At 39.3% G+C, this 27,464-nt stretch overlaps 1 protein-coding gene across 3 annotated transcripts in view; it reads left to right on the plus strand.

Moving 5' to 3' along the window:
- Positions 1 to 26,466, plus strand: part of slc6a9 (solute carrier family 6 member 9) — a 64,470-nt gene extending 38,004 nt beyond the window's left edge. For all 3 annotated transcript variants that reach the window (XM_034137238.1, XM_034137237.1, XM_034137236.1), the window contains 12 exons: positions 6,123 to 6,279; positions 9,453 to 9,584; positions 10,882 to 11,161; positions 12,169 to 12,301; positions 12,718 to 12,852; positions 12,959 to 13,062; positions 17,132 to 17,369; positions 18,648 to 18,782; positions 18,865 to 18,964; positions 19,363 to 19,463; positions 20,370 to 20,540; positions 21,610 to 26,466. In XM_034137238.1, the coding sequence (XP_033993129.1) occupies positions 6,123 to 6,279; positions 9,453 to 9,584; positions 10,882 to 11,161; positions 12,169 to 12,301; positions 12,718 to 12,852; positions 12,959 to 13,062; positions 17,132 to 17,369; positions 18,648 to 18,782; positions 18,865 to 18,964; positions 19,363 to 19,463; positions 20,370 to 20,540; positions 21,610 to 21,867 (1,944 nt within the window). In that variant the 3' untranslated portion in view covers positions 21,868 to 26,466. The remainder of the gene's footprint in view (positions 1 to 6,122; positions 6,280 to 9,452; positions 9,585 to 10,881; positions 11,162 to 12,168; positions 12,302 to 12,717; positions 12,853 to 12,958; positions 13,063 to 17,131; positions 17,370 to 18,647; positions 18,783 to 18,864; positions 18,965 to 19,362; positions 19,464 to 20,369; positions 20,541 to 21,609) is intronic.
- The last annotated feature ends 998 nt before the right edge of the window (positions 26,467 to 27,464 follow it).

Below are 27,464 nucleotides of genomic sequence, written 5' to 3' on the forward strand. Positions count from 1 at the left end.
CTGCACAGCACAGATCAGCGTTTCTCTGTTCATTCACATTTCGGGCACTGAGCTGGCAGTCTTTTCCAGGTCAGCTTAGCGGAGAGAGGAGTTAGGAATTGTGTATTCAGTCTGACACTGTTGGTCTCAAACCTGCGACATTATGATTACGAAATGGGAAACACTTTTCCACTGTTCTGCTGCCAACAACAATGTACTGTTTGTGCTTAATTCACAATAGCAACAATCGATTTAGCAAAGGTGTGCGTAAATAAACATTAGCATGCCTATTGTCCTTTTTTTGATTATTTGGTGATTGAGCCACCAGCTAATCACAGCTCCTGTCAATCTGTGAATCTCAGTGTGACAAAATGTTGAGCGACGCAAATTGTGTAAAGGCAAATGACCCATTGTGAGTTCTCTTAAACTTTCTTTTTTGATTGACAGCATCAGATCAGTATTCTTTTTTTCCATTGTGACCGCGTCAATCTCTGGTCAATCTCACGCAACTGAGCCTTGCCAAGCTGTGATGATGAACATTCCAACTATACCGTCACAGCAGGGAATAGCTCCTTATCTGTGTGTATGGCATCTAACATTTTGTTGGTATTCAGGCCAACCGTGACATCCACATTTGCAAGTAGCACATACATTTTTTATTTGACAATATATGTGGATATAAGACGTACTATTCCGGTCAGTAATTATCTTACAACAACTTGAACTGACTTGCAGTTACGTCGTATGTTTTTTTGGATCACCATTTTCTGGTTCAAGCATGGCGCCCCTATTCTAATCTCAATCAAAACAAATGGCATACTCGCAGCCTAGGCATTAACATAAGAGTGCCCTCTGTGAATTCTGAGCCCCAATTTTCTGTAAAAGAAAGTCCTGTTAATGCACAAATCTGGCTAAAAAATGTGTTGTTCAACATTTGCTGCTATTCTTTGGATAATTTCCAAAGACACCCTGGAAAAATAAAAAAAGTTGCAAACTAAATCCAAGGAGAGACGGATGGGGGGCCATGTGTGGTCTTATGTAAAGCCCAGATGGTCCCAGAGAAGCATGTGACAGACATTGAGGGAGAGAGGAGGGTCTGTCTGTCTGACTGACAGGGGGCTCCCGGGAGCCAACACCACAGGCTACAACACCTGTGCTGAGAGAGGCAGACCTGGGGTCAGTCGAGGGGGAGAGGGATGAAACTATAAACACAGTTCAACTTTGGAACAGAGGGTTCAGCCAATACTTAGTGTTTGATACTGTCTGATTTCTACTGGATTGTGTTGATCTCCAGTATATGTAGGCCTATACATGTAAACATGTATCCTGTTTTTGGGCCATATGTTATTGAAAAATGTATATGTATCAACCCAACTTCTTTTCTGCTAATGCAGACACTGATGCTTGCTATCATTGAGTGGTTACCCTGTTCCTAGCATATAGAGTTAAATAAGACTCAATAAACCTGGCTGCAAGGACCGAATGAATGCATCATACATTTTATAGCTACATTCGAGAGCAGTTTATTTTTTCTTCCAATATGAATTAATCAGACAATTATGTATACATAAATTAATCAATTGGTTTGCCTAGGAAATGTCAGAAAAACATAAAGATAACATGTGTTCTTCTGCAGCCCAAGGCATGTCATTAAAATAGCTTGTATCACTTGACCAACAGTCTAATACATAAGCTACATGACAAAGATAGAAACACATTTTCAAGTAAAAAAAAAAAGATTTACCGGTCACATACTTGATGCCAGGTTGGTATCAGAGTACAGATATATTTTTTCAGTCGATTAAAATATGTAATCGCGATTAATCGCATGATGTCCATAGTTAATCGCAAATTAATCACACATTTTTTATCTGTTCTAAATGTACCTTAGAGGAATATTTTTCAAGTTTTTAATACTCTTATCAACATATGAGTGGACAAATATGCTTTATGCAAATGTTTGTTTATTATCATTGGAACAATGACAAATATTCTCAACACAACAACCTGGAACCTCTCTCTCTCTCTCTCTCTCTCTTACACTCTCTCCCAACCCTGTGTACTTCTCTGCACTGAGCCAGTTGCTCAAACAGACAAGCCTGCTTACAGTTGTCGGCGAAATGCCGCTCCTCTGTCTTCATCTTCAGTCAAAGCATGAGACTGAAGTTCCCACTGTGGGTCAAAATAATGCGCTGTGATGTGCAGTCGACACGTTGGATGTGATCCGAATTATCTAACGCAGCCCCTCGTCCTCCACAATGTTAAGCTGTAGCCACCCATTTAGCTATCGCTGTTGTTGTCCAGGCGTCTCCCCGGCAAACCTTCAAGCGTGGTCTGCCGCAAGCAAGCAGCAGGAGCGGGGCTGTCAGCATCAGCTGTGTGCTTGGCTTGCTGTTTAAAACACCTTTTTTTGTATCCATATCTCTCGCTAGAATCTCCCACCATCCAACTAACAACAACAACGTCAAGCTTTGGGCTCTGAAACTACGGGGCGGGCCGAGGACAAATACACATGCGTTAATCGCACGTTAAAATAATTAGTGGCGTAAAAAATAAAAATTGCATTAACGCGTTAACTTGACAGCCCTAATTTTTTTATATTTTTTCATGGCTTTAAGCTTTGTTTTGAGATTGAGTTTTGCTCTTTCAGTACTTTTTTGCAAAAAATGGCTTTAAATGCTGCTTTGAATGCATGCTTATAACATTCATGGGACACCATGTCAAAAAATTCAAACAAATACGAATACAAAGCATCCAAGGTTTAAACCAGCTCTCTAGAGCTTTCTATACGCTACAGATTGCCCATCCTCGCTTTAATGCAAATGTCAGCATACTTAATACTAAATATAGCAACTACACTGCAACAGCCCAGTGCCTGGTTATCACTGTAAAAGAACATCCTCCACTCATGCCCTCCACTTCCTTTCACCTCACTCACTTTACCACTGAATTGAAACCCCACCGTGCGCCTGTCTTCAATATGTCAGGTCGATGTTCAAAGAGTGTACGCCATAGACTCATGGGTCATTGCTATTCCCAGAGTTTTCTCTCCTTTCGGTTTGTCAGGGTGCAGACCTGAACCAAGCTGTCAACCTGAGCACTCGTGCATGTGCTTGTGTATCTTATAAAGGCACACACCTGGTTGCTGATAGGCAAGTCAGATGTACATGCTGTACTGCCGAATAGAGAGTGCAAAAATAACACACACACAGCTGCACACGACTCCTCTGCTGCTTTTCCTTCCACAGTGAACTCCAGGCGGGGACATGTAGCGCGTGACCCTCTGAAGGGTTGCTCCTTACACCCTGCTGTGATCGTGACTTCACTCCTCACTATCAACCACTTGTGTTTGTTGACCTTCCTGTCTGTCCCACCTGCAGCCTCCACTCTACTTTACAAAAAAAAGGTCAAGGATGCCTTTTGTCTTGCCCTCCTGACATGCAAGCACAGCCAGAGTCAAAGTAAGACGAAGCCTTTGGGAAAAACATGGCAGCTGTTTGTTTTATTTTGCTGTTTTACTGACTCTCTCTCATTAGTTGTGCTTGGCGCTGCCTCAGAGTTGAACTTTGAAACCAATGGGGGCATAGTGTAGAGGTTGTTTTGTGTCATTGTGGTTGTTTTGTTGATATTTTTGCTGATGAACAAGATTTCGCTCTGTGTCGGAAGTAGCACGGCATCTTGGGAGAGGTGTTTGTGTGTGTGTGTTTGTGTGTGAGTAACAACATGCTTTCCCCTGGGCTTGGTGTCCTGCAGCAGTTTCATGTAATTGGAACAAAACATAAATGTCTCTTTATTGCTCTTATATTATAATTTTTTCCACAAATAAAACTGTTAACAAAGCAGTAACTTTGCTGAAAAGCTGTCATTCTTGTGTATATAGTTTACTTGTCTACAGGCATGTAGTGTATTATCCAATGACAGCTAAAGATTATGTGATTTTTTTTAAATATTTTTTTGCAGCTAAATGAACTGTATGCTGCATAAAAGAAGTGTTTTTTTTCACATTCACATTTTTCTCGAGCTATTCATTCACTGAGCCTCTGGAAATCTGGCCCTGCTATACACAGATAACACAGGCAGCATGAATGAGGGAAATACGTTTTCATTATGGCGCTATGCATACAACTGCGCCTAGCTCGCATAGACACTGTTAATGCATATAAACCAGAGAGCTGCGTCTACATATTAAAAGAATTACAATAAAAACTCCAAAAATAGAAAACAAACTCCCACAATCAAATCTTTAGACCTTTTATTGTCAACAAGGAATGTTATGAATAGGGATGGGTATCGTTAAGGTTTTAACGCTACTACTACTTTTATCGATACCGCTTATCGATCCAGTCTTTTAACGGTACTTTTATCGGTTCTTTTGAAGAAAAAAATAAGGTAAACTAACTAAACAAATTGTGAACAAAACTAACATTGCTTTTAAATGTAAATAAATAATATTTCACATCAAAAGAAACAACAATGTTTGAACAAATCGTATTAAATGACTGATGACAGAATTGTAAACAGAATAGCTGAAACTTTAACAAAATAAATAACTCTGTTACCTAATCATTAACCCATGTTTGTATAATTGAGTTAATCCGTGTGTTGCTGCTAGCATACATAACACCTGACGTGGAAACGTTACTCGTGGATGGGGCTATAGAGCTACTAGAAAGACCGTCGAACCCGGTGCATGTCTCCGTCCGGATGTGGTGCACTTTTGCTAAATGTTTAGACAAACTGCTCGTGTTACCGCCCTGACATGCTAAACTCTTATGGCACTTTTGGTAACGAGCATTGTCCACATCGAGACGGGTAAAGTTTAACCACACCTTGGAGCGCATTCTCTCCGCCATCTCCTCCGTGTGTGTGTGTTGCTGCATGTATCAGCTGCGTGTGTGTAAACTGCCCCGCCCCCTCGCACACAGACGGGGAGAGATCTCTCGTCTGGATTGGAGAGATCGAAAATACTAAAAATAATCATAGACGCATCTTGCAATCTTTTTGCATATTAGAAACGGAGTTGGCGAAACTAAAACTGCAATATAATGTTTGTGTAGCAATAAAACATGACATATATTTTTTACATATCCAGTAGGCTACCGATAAAAAGACCGATAACGTCGGAGCTTAACGGTACCACGGTCTTTAATAATTCTTTGAGGCACAATCATTCGCTTTCCAGATTTCTTAATGGTTTAGTCAAACCTTTCCATTTAAAGATTAACACTTAAATCATCCTAGTTTGTTCCAAAAAAAACAACTAATTTGAACTCACTTACCAATTAGTACAACTAGGAATATGTTAGAATTGGCCAACTTAAAATAGCTCGAGTAGGCACACAAATTCTAAATTCTATTGGCTTCTAGATAAACACAATGTTACATGTAATCCAGGGCCACAATTTAGTTTTGATATGAATAAATGTCCTTACTTCTTCTTTAAACCTTTTATTTTTGGAAAGCATCACAACCCACCACCTCAAAAAGTGTCCTTTTGCCCATAGAGAACTGTGTTTACTCCATATACCTTTTATGTTTTTAGAATCATCAGCCACAGCTAAATCACAAAAGATTGAAGAAATGTGTAAAAATAACCAAAGATTTTATACAATTTCAGTTCGTTGATGACTGATCCGAGAGTACTACAAGTACATTATGCAAAAACGAGCTCATCCAAATTAGCTGTATTTATTTTTCTGCAAGAGCACGAGTGTGTTCATGTGCACCCACAAAAGCACAGACAGTCCGACACAGCTGAGGTTAGGAAGGAGGTCAGAGGAGAGGGACCATCTGATGCCAGCAGATGGAGTGAGGGAGGGAGGGAGGGAGGGAGGAGAGGAGAAGCTCGAAATCAGGACGACAAGACCAAATGCTTATCGGCTGTTCTTAAGGCGCAGATTTCACTTTACATCCCGTCTGCTCCAGCTAACACACCTTATGCTGCACTCTGGGGTAGAGCAGATAGTATGTTACAGGAATATTGTAGAATATGAATAATTCGACTCCACATGCAACCATAAGAAGTTGATTATTCTCCATCGTCGCATGAATGAATGCGCTTCCACAAATGTGACATTTCAGACACATGGGATTGATTGTAAAGAAAGTGCTTTTAACATGTGTTGTCCCTCTGTTTGTTGTAGAATGGAGCAGTTCCAGGTGAGCCGGTGAAGAAGGATGAAAACTCCCGGAGAGGGAACTGGGGGAACCAGATTGAGTTTGTCCTCACCAGCGTGGGCTACGCGGTGGGCCTGGGCAACGTCTGGAGGTTTCCCTACCTCTGCTACAGAAATGGAGGAGGTATGTCTTTACATTGAGTTGACTTTTAAAATGCTGACCAACCTATGACATACATGGAGAGGTGTACAGATGAAATAAGTACATTTCCCCATTGTAAATGTTATGTGTACACAAGCTGCACAAAACACACTTTAGTTACGAAGTGGGTGAAACATATTTTTTTCCACAAAAGAACCTCAGTCATAATACTACATGCCAAGTCAAATGTACAAAGCATTCGTTTTGATTAGCTTATAAATAAAATAACAGTTTTACAGTGTTATTTTGTGAAAATTCAGTTGAAAAATTGGAAAGTTTTCGAGGCATAAAAAGGCAGCTAGCCTTTCAGTTTAATGTATGCAGGTATCCTTGTTATTGTTTGTATAGCTTGACCATAAAGTCCACGAGAAATACTTAAATGTTTTTTCAAAAAATGTTTTTCAATTGAGCAAGTTTAGCGTGAATAAAAGTTACCTTTTTGTTTTCGTGTCTTTACATAGTTGCGGTTATTTCTTCCAAATGTAAAAACTTTGTTTGTCACTTTAAAACCTCATCATTCTTATATTTATAACACGCATATTCTCATAGTGTTATTTGCCACACTACCTCTGAGGATGTCCTGAAATTAGCACCCCTGGGTATGGAATCAATAATTGATATTGAATCGTGAGCTACCGAAATATTAACTCCCGTAGCAATTACACATTTGAAACCTGTAGACTATCTGTAAGTAAGGAATGTTTAGCTCCGTAAAGCTATATTTTTGAAGCTTTCTTTATTAACATGACTGAAACAAAAGTCATGTTTGTGTTCACTGGTGCAAATGGTTGACTCTTAACAGCTCTCACAAAACCAAGTTTTTCAAAACAAGCCTAGAAAGTGCATATGTTGAACATAAAGGAAAGAGTGGATAGCTACTATGCTAATTCACCAGCTAAATTAGTGTGAAATATGTTAGATTATTTACAACTAACTGTGTTCAAACTAGTCATTTATTAAATCAGTTTACTACTTTAACCATTAAGGAATGTATCTGATAGTAAAGACTTTCTCAAATTGTTCCTAATAAACATCTGTGGGCTTTTAAAAAACGATTCAGGAAGTCAAAGCAGCTGTAATGTAACCTCCAAACTAAACAGATTAAAAGGGGAAACAATTCATTCTGGTTTTTATACATTGAAATATATCCATGGGTGTTCAGTGTTAGCTATATTTATAGAGTTGTGTGGTGAATGTGATTATACAACGTAACCCATTTCACATCACTTAACAGATCACCTGTATATCAACTGTATTCCATATCAGTGCACCTTTTTTACTTTCACAGCTAACTACATCACGTCTGTCTGATTGAGCCTTCACCAGCCATGTTGCTCTCACACTTTATGCACATAACCTCAATACAACGTGTCTTTTTAAGCATCGGGTCTAGATTTGCGTCACTACATTATTGTTAATTGGGCTGTGAATGCTGTCAAAATGTGTCTGAGTGCACCGAGTGGATCCAGCTGCTTCCGCTGACGTGCTATATCTGCCATGCAGCCATTGTATTCAAAGCACAAGACCCTGATTAAAACAAACTGTATTCAAGCCCTTAAAGTCTTTCTGCCATCAAGTTAAATGCATCTAAAAGAGGCTTTATTAAATTAAATAGATACAAATGTGTACTTAATATTTCTTGAGAATAAGGAAAGCTTGATATGGATCATGGATCGTAATAAAAAAAAAGAAGAAATTATTGTAAATTGACATTAGCTGGCAATACCCTTGTACTTGAAAATGCTGTGTTGCACGCTTTCCTGGCAGATAAGTGAACATTTTAGCCTGATTTTTTTTTTTTTATTAAATAAAAGGAATAATAATGTAGAAAGAGCAAACTAATTCAATGTTGCCCTTAAGAAAATCAGTTTATCCTTTTCAATGCAGTGGAGTCTTATGATGTGTTATAGGTATACTGTACATATTCTTCAAGAACATTTTATTGTTTTACAAAATTCTTTATTTGCTCTTATTTTATTCTAAATGTAATTCCTCTTTTTGTGATTAGGTATACACCAAAGCACATTTCTTGTATGTAGGGCAATAAACCTGATTCTTGATTTTTACAAACAATTTTTTACAGCACAACAGTATTTGTAGCTTAGCAATATGCTAGGTTAAGTTATTCCAGTATGTTTTGGTGCCATTTTAAGAGCTTTAAGCATATTTTTGATGGTATCTGATAATATGTTGAATCGCAATTACTTTGGCCTGGATCATCATGACATTTTTTTCCATGGCTCCTAGAAAAATTCCCAACTATACTGAAAAGTTGTGAATTTAGTCGAGGTACTCTAAGTCAATGACTCCGTGCTTCAAATATTTTAATGCTTGTAAAATAGCTAAATTCATGTGCAAGGACTAGACAATATGTAGGTCTCACATCAGCTTCTACCTGCAGCTTACACACACAGAGGAAGTTTTGGTATCAGCTGGTTGCACCTACCCAAATCGCAAAAGGGCATATATACAAAATCACACACACTCTCAAAAAACAGATGACTTTCCTGACACACAGACGTTCCCTTTGGATGATTGTCTGGTTTCTGGTCCAGTCTGAACCACTAGAGAGTTGCTGCACCACTGAACACACTCGCGCAGTGACCTCTCCACTTACCCAGGGGAGGTTGCCATGACAGATGAGGTTTTTGTTTGATTTTTTATGTTCTATTCTTTCTTTCTGTAATTTCCTTCAATTGTTGTATTTAGATGACATTACACAAAAGTGCTCAACACTAACTATTAAAAGTTGCCAGGAAACTAGGCATCAGCTTTTGGTTGCCGAGGTGGAAATTATGGTGGCCATTTTTCTTCACCTTATATTTTGAGTACTGAGGGTACTATGCAGTTATACATTAGCTTAAGAATGAAAATGTAATATTAAAAAAAAAAGCGTTTTTACAGTAACTAGACTGATGTTTTTTATGATTTTCCAACAAATCACACAAAAATGCTTGAAAGAGCGTTTACTTGTGTTGGATTACTATCCATCAGCAGAAAATACATTTTGAGGTGCTCACACACCAGTAATAAAGCACTAAAACGTACACAATTAAACATAACATTTTTTTACAGTTTACTGTCTATTTTATATACAACTTCCAGTCCCCATAGATCATAGACAAAGGCAGTGATTGAGTGCCTCTCTCCTGCAGGTGCCTTCATGTTGCCCTACTTCATCATGCTGGTGTTCTGTGGAATCCCTCTCTTCTTCCTGGAGCTGTCCTTTGGTCAGTTTGCCAGCCAGGGGTGTCTGGGAGTATGGAAGATCAGCCCCGTGTTCAAAGGTAAGTGTCAACGGGTTTGAACTCCCATTAAACATTTGGGATTGTGTGTTTTTTGTGGGGTTTGGCAGCGCTGTCAACTTTTCATTTAGTTTTTTGTGACTTTATTTCAACGTCTGTGAAGTCGATCCATATTTATCAGGCTCTGGGTGACATAACCAACTAACCCTAACCCTGCAGCATCAGACTGTTGTAAATGAACACACAACCCCCTGTGCTTATGTGCACGTTAAGTGTGTGGTTTCTATTAATTATTCTAAACCGAAATAACTTCATCAAAGAGTTATTACTGATCCTACCTCATAGCCAAGTGAGCACGGCAGTGAAATGACCAACAATTGCCTTGCAGTCAAGTGCACTTGACTGCAAGGTGTCATAGCTGGGTTCCTTAAAATGTATCCTGCAGTGTTCTGTTGTGAAACTAGGGGGCAGCATTGGATGCAGTAGCTCAGTCTGTAGGGACTGGGCTTGTGAACTGAAGGGTCGCCGGTTCAAGTGTTGATCAGACCAAAAGTAAAACGTTTGGACTGCTACAGGCAGGGGCCAGGTCACTTCCTGGGCATCAAGTTGTCCTCAAGCTTATAATAAAAAGAGTAATTCTTACCATCAAACTTGTGGAGGTAAAGAAATAATAACATAAACCTGCTATTTGTAAGGTCTGACTCAATCTAAAACATGAAACATCATATGTTTTGATATACAACCCTAACTTAATCCTAACCCTAAGCAATACACAGTAAGAGGTAATCATTCTGTGCTTTAAACATTAATATGTATGTTAGGTGTCATATTCAGGGCAGCCAAACATTCAAGTAATAAGATAGGCATGTGGTGAGAGCATCTAAACATGTTTACTTGTATTTTGTCAATGTAATGTGGGTCAACAGGTTTTATGATATTGATCTTAAGATAGATATCTTTCAGCACATGGTGTTGGCAGTCTTTGCATTCACCCATGGTTAAGAATGTGATGTTATGTAAAGATCCAGTGAGTGTAATGTGAGGTCAATTCACTTTTATATACAAATGTATCAGCTTGAAGTGAAGAAAAACTTAACAAAACATAGTTTGTGGATGCCCCTACAACCACATTATGTGTTATAGCAGGAAAGTGAGGATTAACCAGTTAGACATTTTGAGACACTTGAATACAATATGAAGTCGTACAAGGTTTCACTAAAGTTGTTTGATTTCATTTTACAAATAATATTTATTTATTTCCTTCCTAAGGATGCAGCCTTTGCATTTGCTTCACATTTTCATTCTAACGTGTTCCCATTGTGTCTTCTTTACCCTTCAGGTGTGGGCTATGGCATGATGGTGGTTTCCACCTACATTGGGATCTATTACAACGTGGTCATTTGTATATCCTTCTACTACTTTTTCCAGTCAATGACATACTTGTTGCCATGGACCTACTGTAACAATCCCTGGAACACACCGGACTGCAGTGGCGTGTTTAGCAGCAACATCACCAGGAACATCACCAGGCTGGCTAACGTTAGCACCAGCCTGGTGGAAGGGGTGACCGAGGTAGTCAACCGCACCAAGAGGACCAGCCCCAGTGAGGAATACTGGAAGTAAGTCTCTGATACATCAGTGATACGACAAGTAAAAACCAAAGTCCTTCAGCATTACCATTTCTGATTATATTCGTCAAACTCCAAGGTGCAGGAATATGGTAAAGGAGTATCCGCATCATAGATATAGTCAAGCAAGGATCGGCACGATACCGATAGGGTGCTTGATAATCGCACCATGATCTGCACATCATTTGCAACTGATATCTGACCTTTTCTCAGGCGCTGATTCTCAAAAGTTATTGTGCAAATGTTATCACATCCCTAACCCATCGGAGAGGTTTGCAGGGTTTTTTATTTTGCGCCAAATATATGCATATTATCTACATTTTAATGTGTGCAAAGAGCACAGGAGCTCGTATTTATGTAAGTTCAGCGGCTGCTAAAACAATGCAATTCTCCTTTTAGTTTTTTGAATTTTTCCAAGGTAATCAAGTGAGTTATCCTTAGCTCCTATAAGCTTGCCCGAAAATAGGGCTTGTTTTACTGGCAAGCATTTCAATACTTGTACTAGATTTAAGTTGAAATGTAGCAGCTTCTGAGCATTGTGGGACATGAAGGAGATTTACCTTTGTTCAGTATATTGGACAACTCCATTTTAATATCAGTCTCATTGATAGGATATTTGTATACAGTCAATGAAGGGGTTTCAAAGTGCACCTGCTATTTAAGTTTATAAACAGTAGTTGCAGCAGTCCCCATGAAGTAAGCCTGGCATTGAAGCAATGGTTTGTAGTTGCCGAATGGTAATACGTACAACCTCTGTGTCAGTCGAGTTACGTCACTGGGCCCCAAAATACTTTATTCCAATGACTAACATTGGGAACAGGCTGCAAGTGTGCATGCTCTGTGTGCCCAAGACACCAGGGATCTTGGCATTATTGTTCTCGAGTCAGGCCATTGTGGCTTCATGCGTCACTGGGCAACCCAAATGGTCTAAATATTGTCAACCTGACACCAGATGAACTGAAACGTTCCTTCCCTCTCTCCCTCTCTCTCTTTCTCAGGCACTATGTGTTGAACATCTCTGATGGTATTGGGAACTTTGGAGAGGTTCGTCTCCCTATTCTCGGCTGTCTGGCTTTGTCCTGGTTTGTCGTCTTTCTCTGTCTCATCAGGGGCGTCAAATCCTCTGGAAAGGTCAGCCTCACTCTCTCTCTCTCTTTCTCACACACACACACACACACACACACACACACACACACTCATTCATTGACATTAAAGCTTAAGGCAGTCGGTTGTGGAAAGCAACTAAGTGTATTTACTCAAGTACCAAAGTTGAGCACAAATATGAGGTCCTTCATGCTCCTATAAGCTTCTACTCGAGAAATCTGCTTTTTCTCTGAAATATGTTTATCTGACAGCTTTGCAGATTCATAATATTGATACAACATATTCATTTAAATGATAATGCCTAACTAAAGCTTTAACTACCTCGCAGTAAATAAAGAAATTGCAATGAGTTCCAACTTTACCAGCTGCAACATTTAAGTGATGAAGAAATTATGATATTTCGTTTGTTATTAATAAATAATTGTACTTTTGTGTTTGTGAAGGTGGTGTACTTCACAGCCACATTCCCCTACGTTGTTTTAACCATCCTGTTCATCCGTGGCATCACCTTGGAGGGAGCCGTCAACGGCATCAAGTACTACCTGACTCCACAGTGGCATAAGGTCCTTGATGCAAAGGTATGGACTCAAACACATCAACAGACAGGGAAGAGGAAATTGCAGATAGGAATGGATTTCATGTTACTTTTTTGTATTGCTTCTGACTGTGTTTTTGGCTGTGTAGGTGTGGGGAGATGCGGCGTCACAGATCTTCTACTCTCTGGGCTGTGCATGGGGCGGTCTCATTACCATGGCTTCCTATAACAAGTTCCACAACAACTGCTTCAGGTTGGTACTCCAGACTCAACTAAAGCTGACTGTGTTAAAGGAGTTGTTCACATTTGGGGTACAAATACAACTTTTAAAAAGAACCAATTGTGCTGTTATGGGTCCTCCCTTTCCTATAGTGTGTTACATTTGTTTTTGTGTATGTAAACGGTCTGCAAAGGCTAACATCCCAAAGTTCTCTGTAGAGGGAGTTTCACTCACCCACACTCCCCCCTTCCTGAAACGTATCGATTGGAGCTGGACATGCTGTGAACAAACTACACATTTGAAAATAAAGGGACCCTTTAACTTTCTTTTTGAGAATAAGTCATTCTTTTTCAGAACACATGAACTTTTCCTTTAAGGCAGGACATTGCACCAAAAAGATTTTTCATTTTTTGAGCACTGGTTTGAACCTAAACATTTTTACCAAATGTAGTACTGGATAATGCCTAATTTGCCTACTTCTAGAACTCATGTCAAACAACAAATATGTATCTTAATGTAAGTAATCAACGGGGGGAAGTTAGCATGGTGATATGCAGAAGTACATTTGTCTCAGCCTATTGCCCTAAAAACTGTAGAAGTGTACACTAATTATCTTTAAAGGCTTTTTTTTCTCATCCTCTGAGCCAGAATACTCCACTTACATGCATCACACATTCCAGTTATATTCCTATTTATATTATAAGGGTTTTTTTTATTGTGCAAACGGTTAGTGCATTGTTAATATATCTTTAATTGTCTGATTTATATCACATTTAATCCTAAAAACATAGCTAAAATGTGTTTTTTGTGTCTGTTCATAGTATTTTCTCATTTATGAAGTGATTCAAATATAGTTCCTTCTGTAAAAACCTTTGACTGTCATCAAAACGAAACAAGAATTTGAAACCTTTGTCTCATCAAATGTAAATTAGCTAATGAGACCTTTCCTAAGGCTCATTTGCATATTTCAACATACAATTTCACCAAATGGTTATACAAATAATAATTTAAATAAAAATAATAGTTTAAATGTAATTAATGAACATAATGATATCCATTAGTTGAATGCATTATTTGTTGACTATATTTACCTCTGTCTCCCCATAAGAGGTCAGCTGACACGCAATTGAGGGGAAAACCGATACAAAAAGCCTAGTAATGTTTCGAGTTCTGTTAATGGTGAAAAGGGCTTCAAATTGTGAACAAACCAATGCTGTTGCCAAGCAACTATCTATGAATTTCTAAATATGTGTCCTTGTCAGACACAAAGACAGCCTAATGACCACCCATGTTTGAATGAATGCATCTCCAAAGCTTTAAAGAATGTGAGGCTTCTACGGCATGTGCCTAAAGAAGCAGTTTCAGTGTAAATATGACCATGCTCATTATGCATAAGGCTGAGCTGCTCAATTTGTTTAGCAACACAGACCAGCATCTTATTATTTGCACAAATCAGAGCAAAGGAAGTGAGAAGATGAGGTGGCGTCAGAGAAGAGGGATGGACAAAGTGAGAGGACGGCGAGGGTTAAATAGTCAGGAGCCGACTTGAAGACCACAGGTCTAAAGAGAGAAGGTTAGATAAGGTAGGCCAGCAGGAGGGACAGAGATAGTGTTTTATTTTGGACATGTGTGAAGAGGCTGGTTGCACTGTGCTTGAACACTGAGGGAGCGCGGCCACGGAGAAGGTTAAGACGAAGGAAAGGAGGCGATAAGGAGAGGAAAATATGTCAATATGTCCTGAGAACACGTGCTGACAGAGTGAGGGCATCAGGGGGATGGAGGCGGCGAGGAAAGAAAGACTGAAGATATAATTTGTTCCTCTGCCAGGAGCTGGAGGTTGCTCTATCTGCGCTCACAGCTGCACGGCCTCCTAATCAGCTTGTGTTCTGCAGCTCCGTCCCCGTGGAGTCGCTCTCCGCCCTCCTGTAACTCCTCAAGTTGGTGCACACGCAGAAGTGCAGGGCGTCTGTGAGGAGAAAGAGACTCGCATCAAAGTCATCTAAGACATCCTGTGTGATAACTCCAACAGGAGATGTGCGGAAACAAAACACTGTGCAATCACAAAAGGACCTTGTTGAAGTCCAAGTCAGGGAGAGTGAGTAGCGTTCAATGGAAGAAAGGGACCGGAGCACACTCTGAGTGAACAGACGATAAATACATTTGGAAGATAAACAAATACACATGTGGTGTTGCTAAAAATAACTGCATGACAAAATGGTACGAAAAATAAGTCTAACTATTTTTCAACACTTAGACAAGTCATTGACAAAGCTGCTGTCAGAGCCGCTGTGATCACCTTCTGTATAATGTGCGCTACACAGGGCATATGCTCGTATGAAAGAATTCTTGGTGTTCCTTCCATATAGCGAGAACTATCTGTATCAGTTGAAATAACTGGCGCATACGTCAGCAAAATGTCTTTCCTCCGTTTTATATTTCCTGAGTGTAATGTGCCATTACACTGAGATAGTGATGGTTCCAACTGATTTACAGTAGTCTACAATAGAGAACCGCAGTGACGCGTCCTAAAACCCGGAAGTAAACTCCTTCCGGTTCCTTCGACAAAAACGCAATGCAATTTCTCCATAGGATTTTGGAAAATAGCTGGAAATAAGGTCTGTGGTTGACACACATTTAAGAGACGGATCACGCTTTGTTCAGCCAGATAATCTCCACATGTCTACTCTACTTTTATCATTTTCTAATCATAAATCTAGTCGCCAGAAGCAAAATGCTAACGTTATGCTATAAAGGAACTACAGCAGGGTCGCTGCTTCAACGTCACGCCAACTTAAGATCCATATTCAAAAATACAGATTCTAAATGGTACAAGTTGAAGCGTTTGTTTGAACAGTTTGCAGGAGGCAGGTACTTGCTTTCAAGCAGAACACAGGGAAAAACTAACTTAGAGGAGTGTTTACGTGTTCGGCGTAATGACGTACAACGGCCTCGACAACTTCTGTAGTCCTATTCAGCCACTTGTTAACAACCATCGTTTTTCAGACACGTAAACTCTTCAAAAATCACCAGTGGGGTCACTGCTGATGTATTTAATGTCGTAGAACAAAAGGTGATCCGTCTCTTCAATGTGTCTCAACCACAGACCTTATTTCGATCTATTTTCCAAAATCCTATGGAGAAATTGCATTGCTTTTTGGCGAAGGAACCGGAAGTGGTAAAATGCTAACTTACTTCCGGGTTTTAGGACTCGTCACTGTGGCACTCTATAAGTGTAATACATGTAGCTTGTCGCAATTTCTATGATCTCTATGCAATTTCACTGCCATTCCATTTATGGGGAAATTCTGCGCTGGAATTACAGAGGAAGTTGGGGTCAAAATCACCATGACAACAGCCCTGATTTTGACACAATTGTGTCTTCATTTGATTCAAAATGATCTTGATATTAAGACATCTTTAATAAAAACTTGGCTTTTTTCTACTTTGCTATTAATTTAATCACAATACAAATTAAAACATGGACCAACGTACCTACAGCATGTTCTCTTCTTATTTTATTACATATTCCCGTGCACTTCAGAGAGCAATTTTTTCCCCCTACTTGCAATGGTTATGTGCCATTTTCTCTGTCCCGATTCAAACATTGCAGAAACTCCTGTGCACTTTGCCAACCTTGAATAGTTTTGTCCACATTTGAAAGAACATTTGATGGATTTACAAGGTGCTGCTGGGTCAGCCTTCACCTTGAGAATAAAAAGGCTTTTTGCACTTGTGTCAGGTGTAAAATAGAACCGCACTTATTCTCGAAAGCTTTTTCTTCTTCTTTGGATTGTACCTTATTTGTAGGTCGTTGTAGAAAACACATTTTTTAAATAAATGCATATATTCATTTGAAAGGTTGCATGCATTCACCTTCATGACAGGACAATAGGGTTCTGTTCATTGTTGGTATTCATATTTAATTGGTGCATTTTTAGCGATGTTCCCCTTTTTTCGTTCATCTTGCACTTCCTGAACAGGTATAGTTTACATTTCAACAATGCTGGATATACAGCAGTCAAAGTCGCTAATTTATGCAATTCTGGTATCCAGCAGTTAAATGAAACCCAAACATGTTTCTTCTTCTATGTTCTCCATACAGAGACAGCATCATCATCAGCATTACTAACTGTGCGACCAGCGTGTATGCCGGCTTTGTCATTTTCTCCATCCTGGGCTTCATGGCACACAACCTGAACGTCCCTGTGTCCGAGGTGGCAGACCACGGCCCGGGCCTGGCCTTTGTTGCCTACCCAGAAGCCCTCACTCTGCTCCCCATCTCCCCTCTCTGGTCACTGCTCTTCTTTTTCATGCTCATCCTTCTGGGACTGGGGACTCAGGTGAGGCTCGAGAACTGTTCAGTACATCAGTGTTTCCCATAGGATTTTAAGAGAAAAAGGCAACAAACAATGCTGAAATGTTGACGTGATTGGATAACTTTTTTACAATTTCAACAGTAAGTGGTGTTCCATTGATAGTTTGCCTTTTGGTTTAACATATTGTTATACAGTTTTAAACATATAAGCACTTTAGCAAGATATGGCAAAAGATGTCAAATGGGACAACATTATCTCCTCTCCTTTCGTAAAGGGAAGCATTAAAGCTCCTTTCCTATCATCTAGACATTTTGAACGGCTCTTATCATAGCGGCCACTTAGGTACTTTGGGTCATTTTACAAAAAAATCTTCCAAAGCAAAAAAGACTTCAACCAAACCTCTGATGACTGGCATCCCGAACAATACTAAGCAGCTAATGAGCCTAGCGTTGCCATGGGGCCCCCTAGTGGTTGCAGCCTATTCATCTCTCCAGCTCGTTCTGATAATGGGGCCGCTTCATTAGTAATTGTTGATATCACAACTTTAAACCTTGCATCATCATCGGGTACAATTGATCCAATGCTTTGGTTTATTACCAAAAAGCGAATTGTTCTCCCATCAGCTGTGCTTCGGTTTTAGTCATATTTGTGAAACTGGTAGCATACTAGCGTTAGGTGATATGTAAAAATGTTTGAATTGCCCAATGTAAATTAAACTAAAGTAGATGTCAAGAAAATTGCCTTAAAAACCAACCAATCCCTGATGGAGAATTAGTCAAATGTTCCACTAAAGCATTAACATTTATCTTTTTCCAACCACAATCTCCTGTAGGTACCTGTACCTCATACAACCCTATTTAAAAAAAATGATGATATATTTTTCCTAAATAACCTTATATTTTAGATGAACCTCTTTGACACAGCTCACAGGTAATACGCGTTCGTGTGTGTTGGAGGGGCTCTGTAAGGAAGTGGCAGATTTTTTCCGGTTGTGTATTTTCAAATTCTAGCACACTCGAGCTGGTTTCTCCAAAATTACCTACCCCACCTTTAAGTAAAGCACTTCATTGAACATTTTTATAGAAATGTTAAATATGGGAGAAATGTCATTGCTAAACATGAGCTTTTTCTCTCATAACATTCCGACCTTTTTACACTGAATGATTTAGTAACTGTTAAACATGGAAAAACCGTCTCAAATGATCTATAAAGATTTGTGGTAACCTAATCAAGTTAGAAAACGTACTTACTTGTTTCTCAAATGTTTAAATGAAATGTACCCTTCGTCCCTTTGTCTTGCAGTTCTGTCTGTTGGAGACTCTGGTGACGGCCGTCGTCGATGAGATCGGAACAGACTGGATCATCAGGAACAAGACCGTCGTCACGCTGTCGGTGGCCGTCATTGGATTCTTACTTGGAGTGCCACTCACAACACGGGTACGTCCCAAACACGCTCTTTAATCGCAACATGTTTTCTCTCATGGGGTCTTCATTCAATCTCTTTTTTTTCTGTGTACAGGCAGGAATCTATTGGTTGCTACTGATGGACAACTACGCTGCTAGTTTCTCTCTTGTCATCATCTCCTGCATCATGTGCGTCTGCGTCATGTATGTTTACGGTGAGGAGGAATGCTTTTCTTTGTACTATATACTTCAAAGAAACTCAGATTTGTAATGCTGCTGTGACACAAAAACTATTCTTTAAGACAAATATTGACTATGTGCTTTGCAATTTGGGTGTTATTTCTGGTTTGGTGGTGGAATTTTCCTATCTCTGTCCAAATGATTCCATAAATAGAACAATAGTAGAGTCAATGTCAGAAGAAGAGCAAGTGTGCGCACATCCAGGGAAAAAAACTCGGGTGCAAACAAAGGTGTGCAAACTGTTAAGCTCCAAGTAAATGATTTATTTTGTCTTCATAGCGTGGCAACATTGTCAAAAAAAACTAATAACCGCAATCAATAAAATGATCAATCACACTTTGACCTTACTGGATGACTTTTGTTCCATTCGCAGGCCATAAGCAATACTTCAAAGACGTTGAGATGATGCTGGGCTTCCCTCCTCCTCTCTTCTTTAAAGTCTGCTGGAGATTCATCTCCCCTGTCATCATCTCTGTAAGTGGACACACACGCACGCACACACACACACACACACACACACACACACACACACACACACACACGTGCAAACATACCTGTTGTAAAAATGCAAACATTATACCAGGAATCAAACCAGACTTTGATGTGAAGGACGTTCAGCGTGAGTTTCTGACACATTGTTAGGGGCCTGACCTACATTTAGAGCAGCTGTCAACACTAATCTGTTTGGCTACTGTTGGCTTCGTTTCCAACATAAAACTTCTAGAAGTAAATCTTTCTGACTGGGAAATGGACACATGGAGCTGCTATCAATGGTATTTCCCAAGCAGACGTATTAGCGCGCTAAGCTTCTGGGCTAACCAAGAAATGCATTGTTTTGGATTACTGGTCGTATTTCAGCCACTTTAGTTCTCTCTTTCATTTCACTACACAGATGAATGCTTCGCTCTGCAGGGCCTCTGCTAGAACAGAGAATAAACTCGATGCTGTTGGGAACAGTCATGAGTTATACTATAATTATCTGCAACTTTTGAATAAAGACACATTGCTGCTGTTTACAGCGGGGCAAACATCTGGTGATACAATACGTAACATGATACAGTGGTTACAGTTTAATATATGTGTAAACTGTTAGCAAAGCCATACACTCTGTTTCAATGGGAAACTGTCTAGGTATTAAGAACGAACCACCAAGTGTGTAAAATTGTAAAAAAGACAAATGTTTTTAATGAATCAGAACAGTGGGATGTTCATTCAATTGTATCACATTTACTATAACATCCAACATAATATAATCCAATATTTTCCATTTGTTATTTTTTGTTTCATACTGTGTGTTTTTAAATGAAGATCATTAGTTATACAGACACCTGCTGTAAATGGTTTCTCATGTTGTCTCATGTCTCTGTTCTGTCCCTGCAGTGCATCATGGTCTTCACAGTGATCCAGTACAAGCCCATCACCTACAATGATTACGTGTTTCCCACCTGGTCTCTGTATATCGGCTTCTGCATGGCCATGTCCTCGGTGCTTTGCATACCCATTTATGCCCTCTACAAGATCTCAAGGTCCCCAGGAGCCACCTTCAGAGAGGTACAGGATGTTACCCAATAATCCTGCTTGTACCTTTACATTACATACATTTAGATGATTATTATCCAATGAAATGGTTCTAGGACCAAAACGGAAACAACAACCAAACCGGACAGCACAATGGTAGAAACCCCCCGAAGCATATTATAAATGGGACCTTAATTATAAAAATAAACCTTATGTTCTCGTGAAAATGACTTAAGTAAGTATCGATTGAGACACTGAACTGGTCAGGAAAATATTAACTAAGGTAATATATCAATCAAGAAGTATGCTAATCAGACTCATTTTGTTACCAGTAGAGTAGGTTATTAAAGGGAAGGCAGATTTAAGGCACTTCTGCAATGACTTTACTTTTCCAATAGAATATTGCTGCTTGGTTAAAGCTTAAGCATTATCCGTATTTGCACTGTAGAAAAGTCCAATTTAGGTGAAATATCAGATTAAAAGCTGTTGAATTAGTGCCTCAACAGTTATGGTAGTTTTCAGTCATATGTTCATAATTAATGCCTAAACTGATTAATTTGTTGTTGAAATTCCAGCTCAGTCTTTAAAGGTGGGGTAGGTAAGTTTGAGAAACCGGCTCGAGATACACTTTTTGTTATATTCCATGGAATGCTCTTAACATCCCGATAGCAATGAATATCTTAAGTGCTTTGACAAAAAATCCATAAAGAAATGTCATCTGTGGAAGCTGTAGTACTGTAAAAAGCACGACCAATCATTTGAGCCGGCCCGGCTAAAATAACTGGATGGCCTACCTGCCTGTCAGCCTTCCATCTGTGCACAAACTTATCTCGTGCCCTCATTGGTCATGTGCGCGTTCGTGTGTGTTGGAGGAGGGGCTCTGTAAGGAAGTGGCAGATTTTCTCCGGTTCTGTATTTTCAAATTCTAGCGATCTCGAGCCGGTTTCTCAAACTTACCTACCCCACCTTTAATTGAATTGATTAATCTTGGATTAAGAGCCCAACAAACAGCTTTTTGATATATTTTTGACTCACTCTTACATTTCCCCCTCGTTATAAGTTGCTCTGGTTGATGTGTAATGCCTTCCTCTTTCTATCTCAGCGGTTGAAGTTCTCTTGCCGGCCACATCCAAAGTGGGGCCCTGCACTGAGGGAGCACCGGACAGGCCGCTACGCCCCCCTGGCCTCCGAAGAAACTGTGGAGGCTCGCCCCCTCAAGGATAAGGAGGAGCTGAATGAGGAGCCGAAGGAAGAGGCGAAGGAGGAGGAGACGGAGAGGAAGGATGATATCAGCCTCACCATCCAGGGAAGCAACGGCTCCACCAACACAACGCACAACAGCCCCAACCCCAGCGCATAGACGGCCCCCGTTCTGTCAGCGCTATCCAGGGCAGCGCCCCGCCAGTGCTCCACCATCTCTTCCTTCTCCTCCATCCTCACCCCACTTTCCCACAGTCCTCTGTGGGGGAGATCCCATTTGCTGGAGACCTTTACATATTGTAAGGGCTTATTATATCTATCCTAACCTCTTCTATCCATCTGTGTGTTGTCTCTAGAAAAAACGAAGAAGAACAAAAAAGACGAAAGGAAGAAAATGGGGTCATCATCCAAAAGAGTGTGTATGTTAGTGAGTGTGTGGGTTGTTAATTTGTTACGCATAATTTAATAATGCAGTTTGTTTTTCCTTTCACTTTTTTTGGTAAAACGTGTACATCTTCATATGCAGTTAGAGGTACAGTACAATTATGACGCTGTTGGTTTTGTGCATGCAGCAACATAGAGACACACACTGTTCTCCTTTATTCTGTTAGCCTTGTCTGTTTAGGAACTGGTGACTTTCTAGCAGCAGTGTTTTGACAGCTGGAGACTTGAAATGTGATACACAGTGGTGCTGTAATAAAGAGAAGCAGGGTGAACCGTGCCTGAACTGGCCATTTGCAGTTTGATAATGCGGTAAGATGGGCATCGGTCAGGAAAAGACGTGCATACATTCGTTCATACCAGTACATTCACACTATTGTACATTTTACAGCACACAGTGACCTCAACCATAGTTGATCTCAGCTTAAGACTAAACATGTTATTTTATGCTGCTGCTTCTTCAAAAAGTTCTTACAGAGCACACATATTTAACACCTGAGATGGCGACTTACACTGATTTTCTGTGGAAATGTCCTCCATTTGTAACTTCTTTTTCCACTAAAGCTGCTTAAACTTTGTAAACTCAGCAGAGGAATATCAGTTAACAGTGCTGTATTCTCTGCCTCTGCATTCACACACACACACACACACACACACACACGTTGTGGTTTCTTGTTGTTCCTTGCCCGTGGAAACCTTGTCTCCACTAAGGTGGCCTGTTAAATGTATGTGGACCGAAACCACTTGTCCCCGCTGTCTAAAATCACCTATACATACACATGAAACGTACAGATGCAACTCTGTTCATAGGAGAGCCATCTCTCCTTAAGTCTTCCAGGCATTATTTTTGAGTGAAATGCATCTTGGGATGTGAAGGAGGTACCGGGCTAGAGGACGTAGCTAGGTGTGTCGTAGTCTGTGTCTCCCATAGGTCATAACAATCTGCCCCATTAAGGCATGTTACCAAAAACATTACCTGAGTTACCTGCACATGTTTTTGGCAACATTATATACTGTATATCGCAGAAATGCTGGTATGGTGTCAGTCTTTTACAGTCAGTGGAACCTTTAATGTATTTACAGGTATTTCTTTTCAATCTCTGAATCAAGCTGTGACTGGTTGAGAGACAAAAAACGGAGAGAGATGTAGCTTTTTTCCAGAAGAATACAGAATAAAAAATCTTAAATGAATGATGTAGATTTAAATGTAGCTGTATAGTATCGTTCTCTCAGTAAAAATCTCCTTTTTACCTCTCATTATTGTAAAGTAACTTAGTAAATAATTATAAAGACAGCATATGTTTATTTTGTACAAAAAACATGTAAAACTACAGAATCATAATTAACCGTGTTTACCATTCCTCATCTGTGACTTGATTCATTGTGGTTTTGTTGTGGAGGGACAGAGAGGGGGTCTCTATAGCATGCTCAATTGGATTGGTTTTGTAGTAGTGTGGTCGTAGAGGTTTCTGGCAGTCTAAATACAGAACAAATACGTGAGTTGTGTTTTTTGTCATCTCGACAGCTGTGTGAAGATCATACGTTCCTTTGTCTTTTAGCTTTCCAGGCAGGGAGGATTGTTTTGGATTGCATCAGGTCTGGCTGTAATGTTCCTTCACGTCTGGAGAACTACGGGGCTACAATAACAGTATTCGCATGTGTGTCATAAAACACAAATTGTATGTTGTAAACAACATATTTATGGATAGAGAGACTTAAAGGAGTATAATACTATTTGTAAATGTATTGCTGAGAGTTAGCTGAGAAGATTGAGATACTACTTGCATGTGTCTATAGTAAAGATGAAGCTTCAGACAGCACCTGGCTAGCTTAGCTTAGCATAACGACTAAAGAATTTATGCCAAGCTGAGCAGATGTTAGCTCCAACTTCATATTTCAGAGTGGTATTCATTTATTTTCCAATTCTAAGAAGGAAAGAAAAAAAGCATATTTCCCATGAATAATGTCTGTATGTTGATGCTTATTAGTCATTTCAACAATTTTCAGAAATAATGATGCACCACTTCAGATTATATCCGCACATTCTTTGTTTTCTTTGACCACTATTCCCCACAATGATTTACTTAGAAGTTTTGTTTACATGACAGTGCACTCCCTGCTGTGATCCACAAGATGGGGTGATGCTGACACTCAGGGTAGTACGCACAACAGAGGTGGAACTGTGAACTAAAAATCAACACCAGAAAGTATTACATATTAAGGAAGCGACGAAGGGTGGTCAATGCTAAGCACAGTAGTTCAAATAAATCATGATAAGCACAGTGAGCTTCTGAAAAAGCACACATTTCTACACAAGTTTTGAACAGCTTTGTTAAGAGAAACATACAGTGCAATGACTGTTTCCATATATGGAGAATTGTATCCTTGGTTGGTAGTTAGTTGTCTTTTTTTACATTCTGGTGCTCTATCAAACAATACATTCACCACCTACTTATTTAAAGATATTGCGTTGCTTACTCCAAGTCAAAATTCCAATCTTAGGAGTGCTGCACTTTCTAGATGAGGTTTTGTTTGCTGAAAAGGTCAATACGAAGTTATTATTCTCAGTGCATATTGGGACAGCTTGCAGACCATTTCCTGTTTTTAAGGTTGCCTGTCTCGTGTTCATGCTGTAGTAGGTGAGGCTTAGCCACCATGTTTCCATGCTATCGCTCTACATACCCCTTACCATTACTCCGCTGCCCCCCACAACTCTTCCTCCCTTTGTACAGTAATGTAAAAAATATATAATCGGACTGTGTATGTGTGTGTTCATCTTTGCTTTTATTTCGAGGGGGGGTAAGTTTGTTTTTGCGGGTTCGGGGAGGGCGGGTAATGTTTCATTTTGTTTTATGATTTGTCATTTTTCTTGTAGTGTAATGTAGAAGACGTCAGGTGTATTGTGTACTCTGTGTGTAGTGGATTTGCTCGTACTGCTGAGCCTGCATGTAGAGCAGGAGTAGTGTAAGTGTTGATGTCGATGTACCTCTAACCCATCAGAACTAGCCAAGTCTTATTCTGCTAATAATATAGTCTATCTTTTAAGAAAAAAAATTGTTGTACTAAAAGAAGAGAAAGAAAACTACATATTTTATCTTCAGATTTTAATAATTGTTTATCCAATGTTAAATGTCACTACTTTTTTTGTTGTTTTTGAAGTATTCATTGAAACGTTAAGATAAAGCCAGCTAATATTAAAAAAGCATTTCCAAACAAAATCTTTGGATCGAAACTTGAACTACGAAAGAATGGTTCGTTTTTAAGGTGAGCTCTGGTGTAGATGGCGGCTGCAGCTACATGACGATGCTTTTTTTAAAAGAACAATATCACAGGAACTACATTTTACACAGTGCAGTGCCAACAGTCGTACATTACGGTTTAATATTCAGTGGCCCTTAACTGAACTTTTTTTTGTCTAGCTGTTACAATATTTTTAAATATTAGCAAAATCAAAACACCAAAATTACTCAGCCTCTAACATTGATTTAGCATCAGGACCCATTAACTCACATTTTCATTCTTGTGCAGCTCTGAATTATAATATCAGGACATCATTTTGTTTTATGTGGACATTTTAGACAATTGTGTGCCATCAGACAAAGGTATAGTGACTATTATATTTTGACCAACTACGTCCTACAGGACACTTACAAAAAAAAGATCAACACAATTGAAAATAGTTCATAACTGACCCATGTCTTCAGATACTAATATGCTATTGCCTATTGTCATCTTACACTGAAGTGGTCATGAAGAAAGTCACTGATGTTGAAGAACTACGTGAAGCATTTGACCATTTTTATACACAAATTCACTGCACAAGTGTTCTACTGTACTAAAGAACTGTGACTTCACCTTGTTTCTGTGGTTCTATGTAAATTACAGAACATTACCTCTTGAATTTCTTACTACTGCTCACATAAACATACCATTATGTTTCAGCACTTTAAAGAAGTCATTCGTCTAAGCAACAGGAAAAAACATAATTAGAATAATCATTTGAAAAAAAGAAACCAAGTTGGGTAAATAATGTCTTACTTTCAGTGGTCTGTTTGAAATAAACTGTGCTGGTGTCAGTGGACAAATGCTGTGTTGTCGCTATGCCAATGTACATTGTTTCATGGGAGGAGTGGAGAGAAAAAGCGAGAATAGAGAACACAGTCCTTCTGGTATCCTCTATCATATATATCTGTCAATCTAACGATGTCTGTTCTTCAACCTTTAGGGCCAAAATCCATTGAAATGTCTTAGTCCTGTCAGCTGTATATCGTAAACTGTTGAATTACAAAATGCTAAATAAAATCTATTTTAAAGATCAGTGCGCTGCAGTGTTCACGTGTTTCATGATGTGTTTTTTAAAGTAGTTCATACCACTCAAGATGCAAGTCTGTGAACGTTTTATGGGACAGATTTGATAAATGGGATGTCTGTGTTTTTAATTAACCTCTAATAGGTAATTGGTGTTTTAAATGAACCTCTAATGAGTTACCATGTTATGGAGTTGTCGCTTTTAAAGAGTGAGGACTATAGATGTGTCATTTATTCAAACTGCATACAAACATTATAGAACTATATCTGTTTTTTTGTATAGGTTTTATAGTAGGGAAAATTACTATACACCAAATATCTCATACAATGTTGGCACATTTGTAGTATAGAATCTATTGTAAAAATGGCCCATAATTATCTAATGATTACAGACTATTTGGGATTGTGCAAGTATAGACCTTTTTAAAAGAAGAATCAATGTTCTTCCTACAAACTAAAAGTAGATTTAAGAAGGCATAAACATACTGTTGTTCAATTCCAAACACTCAGGACTTTTAGTGATAGCCTAACTAGTTGCAATGGTGGCTAACGTTAGCTTAAGTTAGCTAGCTTTACACAGATCTCACTTAGTTAGTCCTATGGCTAAAACTGTACTTATAACTTATACTAACTTTACTATGTACATGATCTGCTAATGTTAGCTACATTAAGTCTTACTATAACAGAGAAAGACAAATAATTTTGTCTTATTACATACATAAAACAACATTAAACAGCAAGTAAGCACATCGCATTTCCCCTGGAGACATATTTGTTGTTTCCTGCTTGTAGAAAGGTCATTCCCGGTCAGGTCATAGTGATGATGTCCGCAGAGCAATTAACTGTATTTTTGACTAATTTTCCAAAGATTTTTGCTTCTAAGAAACAAATGGACATCCATTTCTGGAATTGGTCCATTATTGAGCAATAAACTGCAGCCACAAAACAGGACTGCAATCTTCAATGCAATTCCACCTCGTCGGTAATAAAGTGCCACTTGTTTTTCCA

Source organism: Trematomus bernacchii, unplaced genomic scaffold (assembly GCF_902827165.1).
Source record: "Trematomus bernacchii unplaced genomic scaffold, fTreBer1.1, whole genome shotgun sequence".
Classification (NCBI taxonomy): Eukaryota; Metazoa; Chordata; class Actinopteri; order Perciformes; family Nototheniidae; genus Trematomus; species Trematomus bernacchii.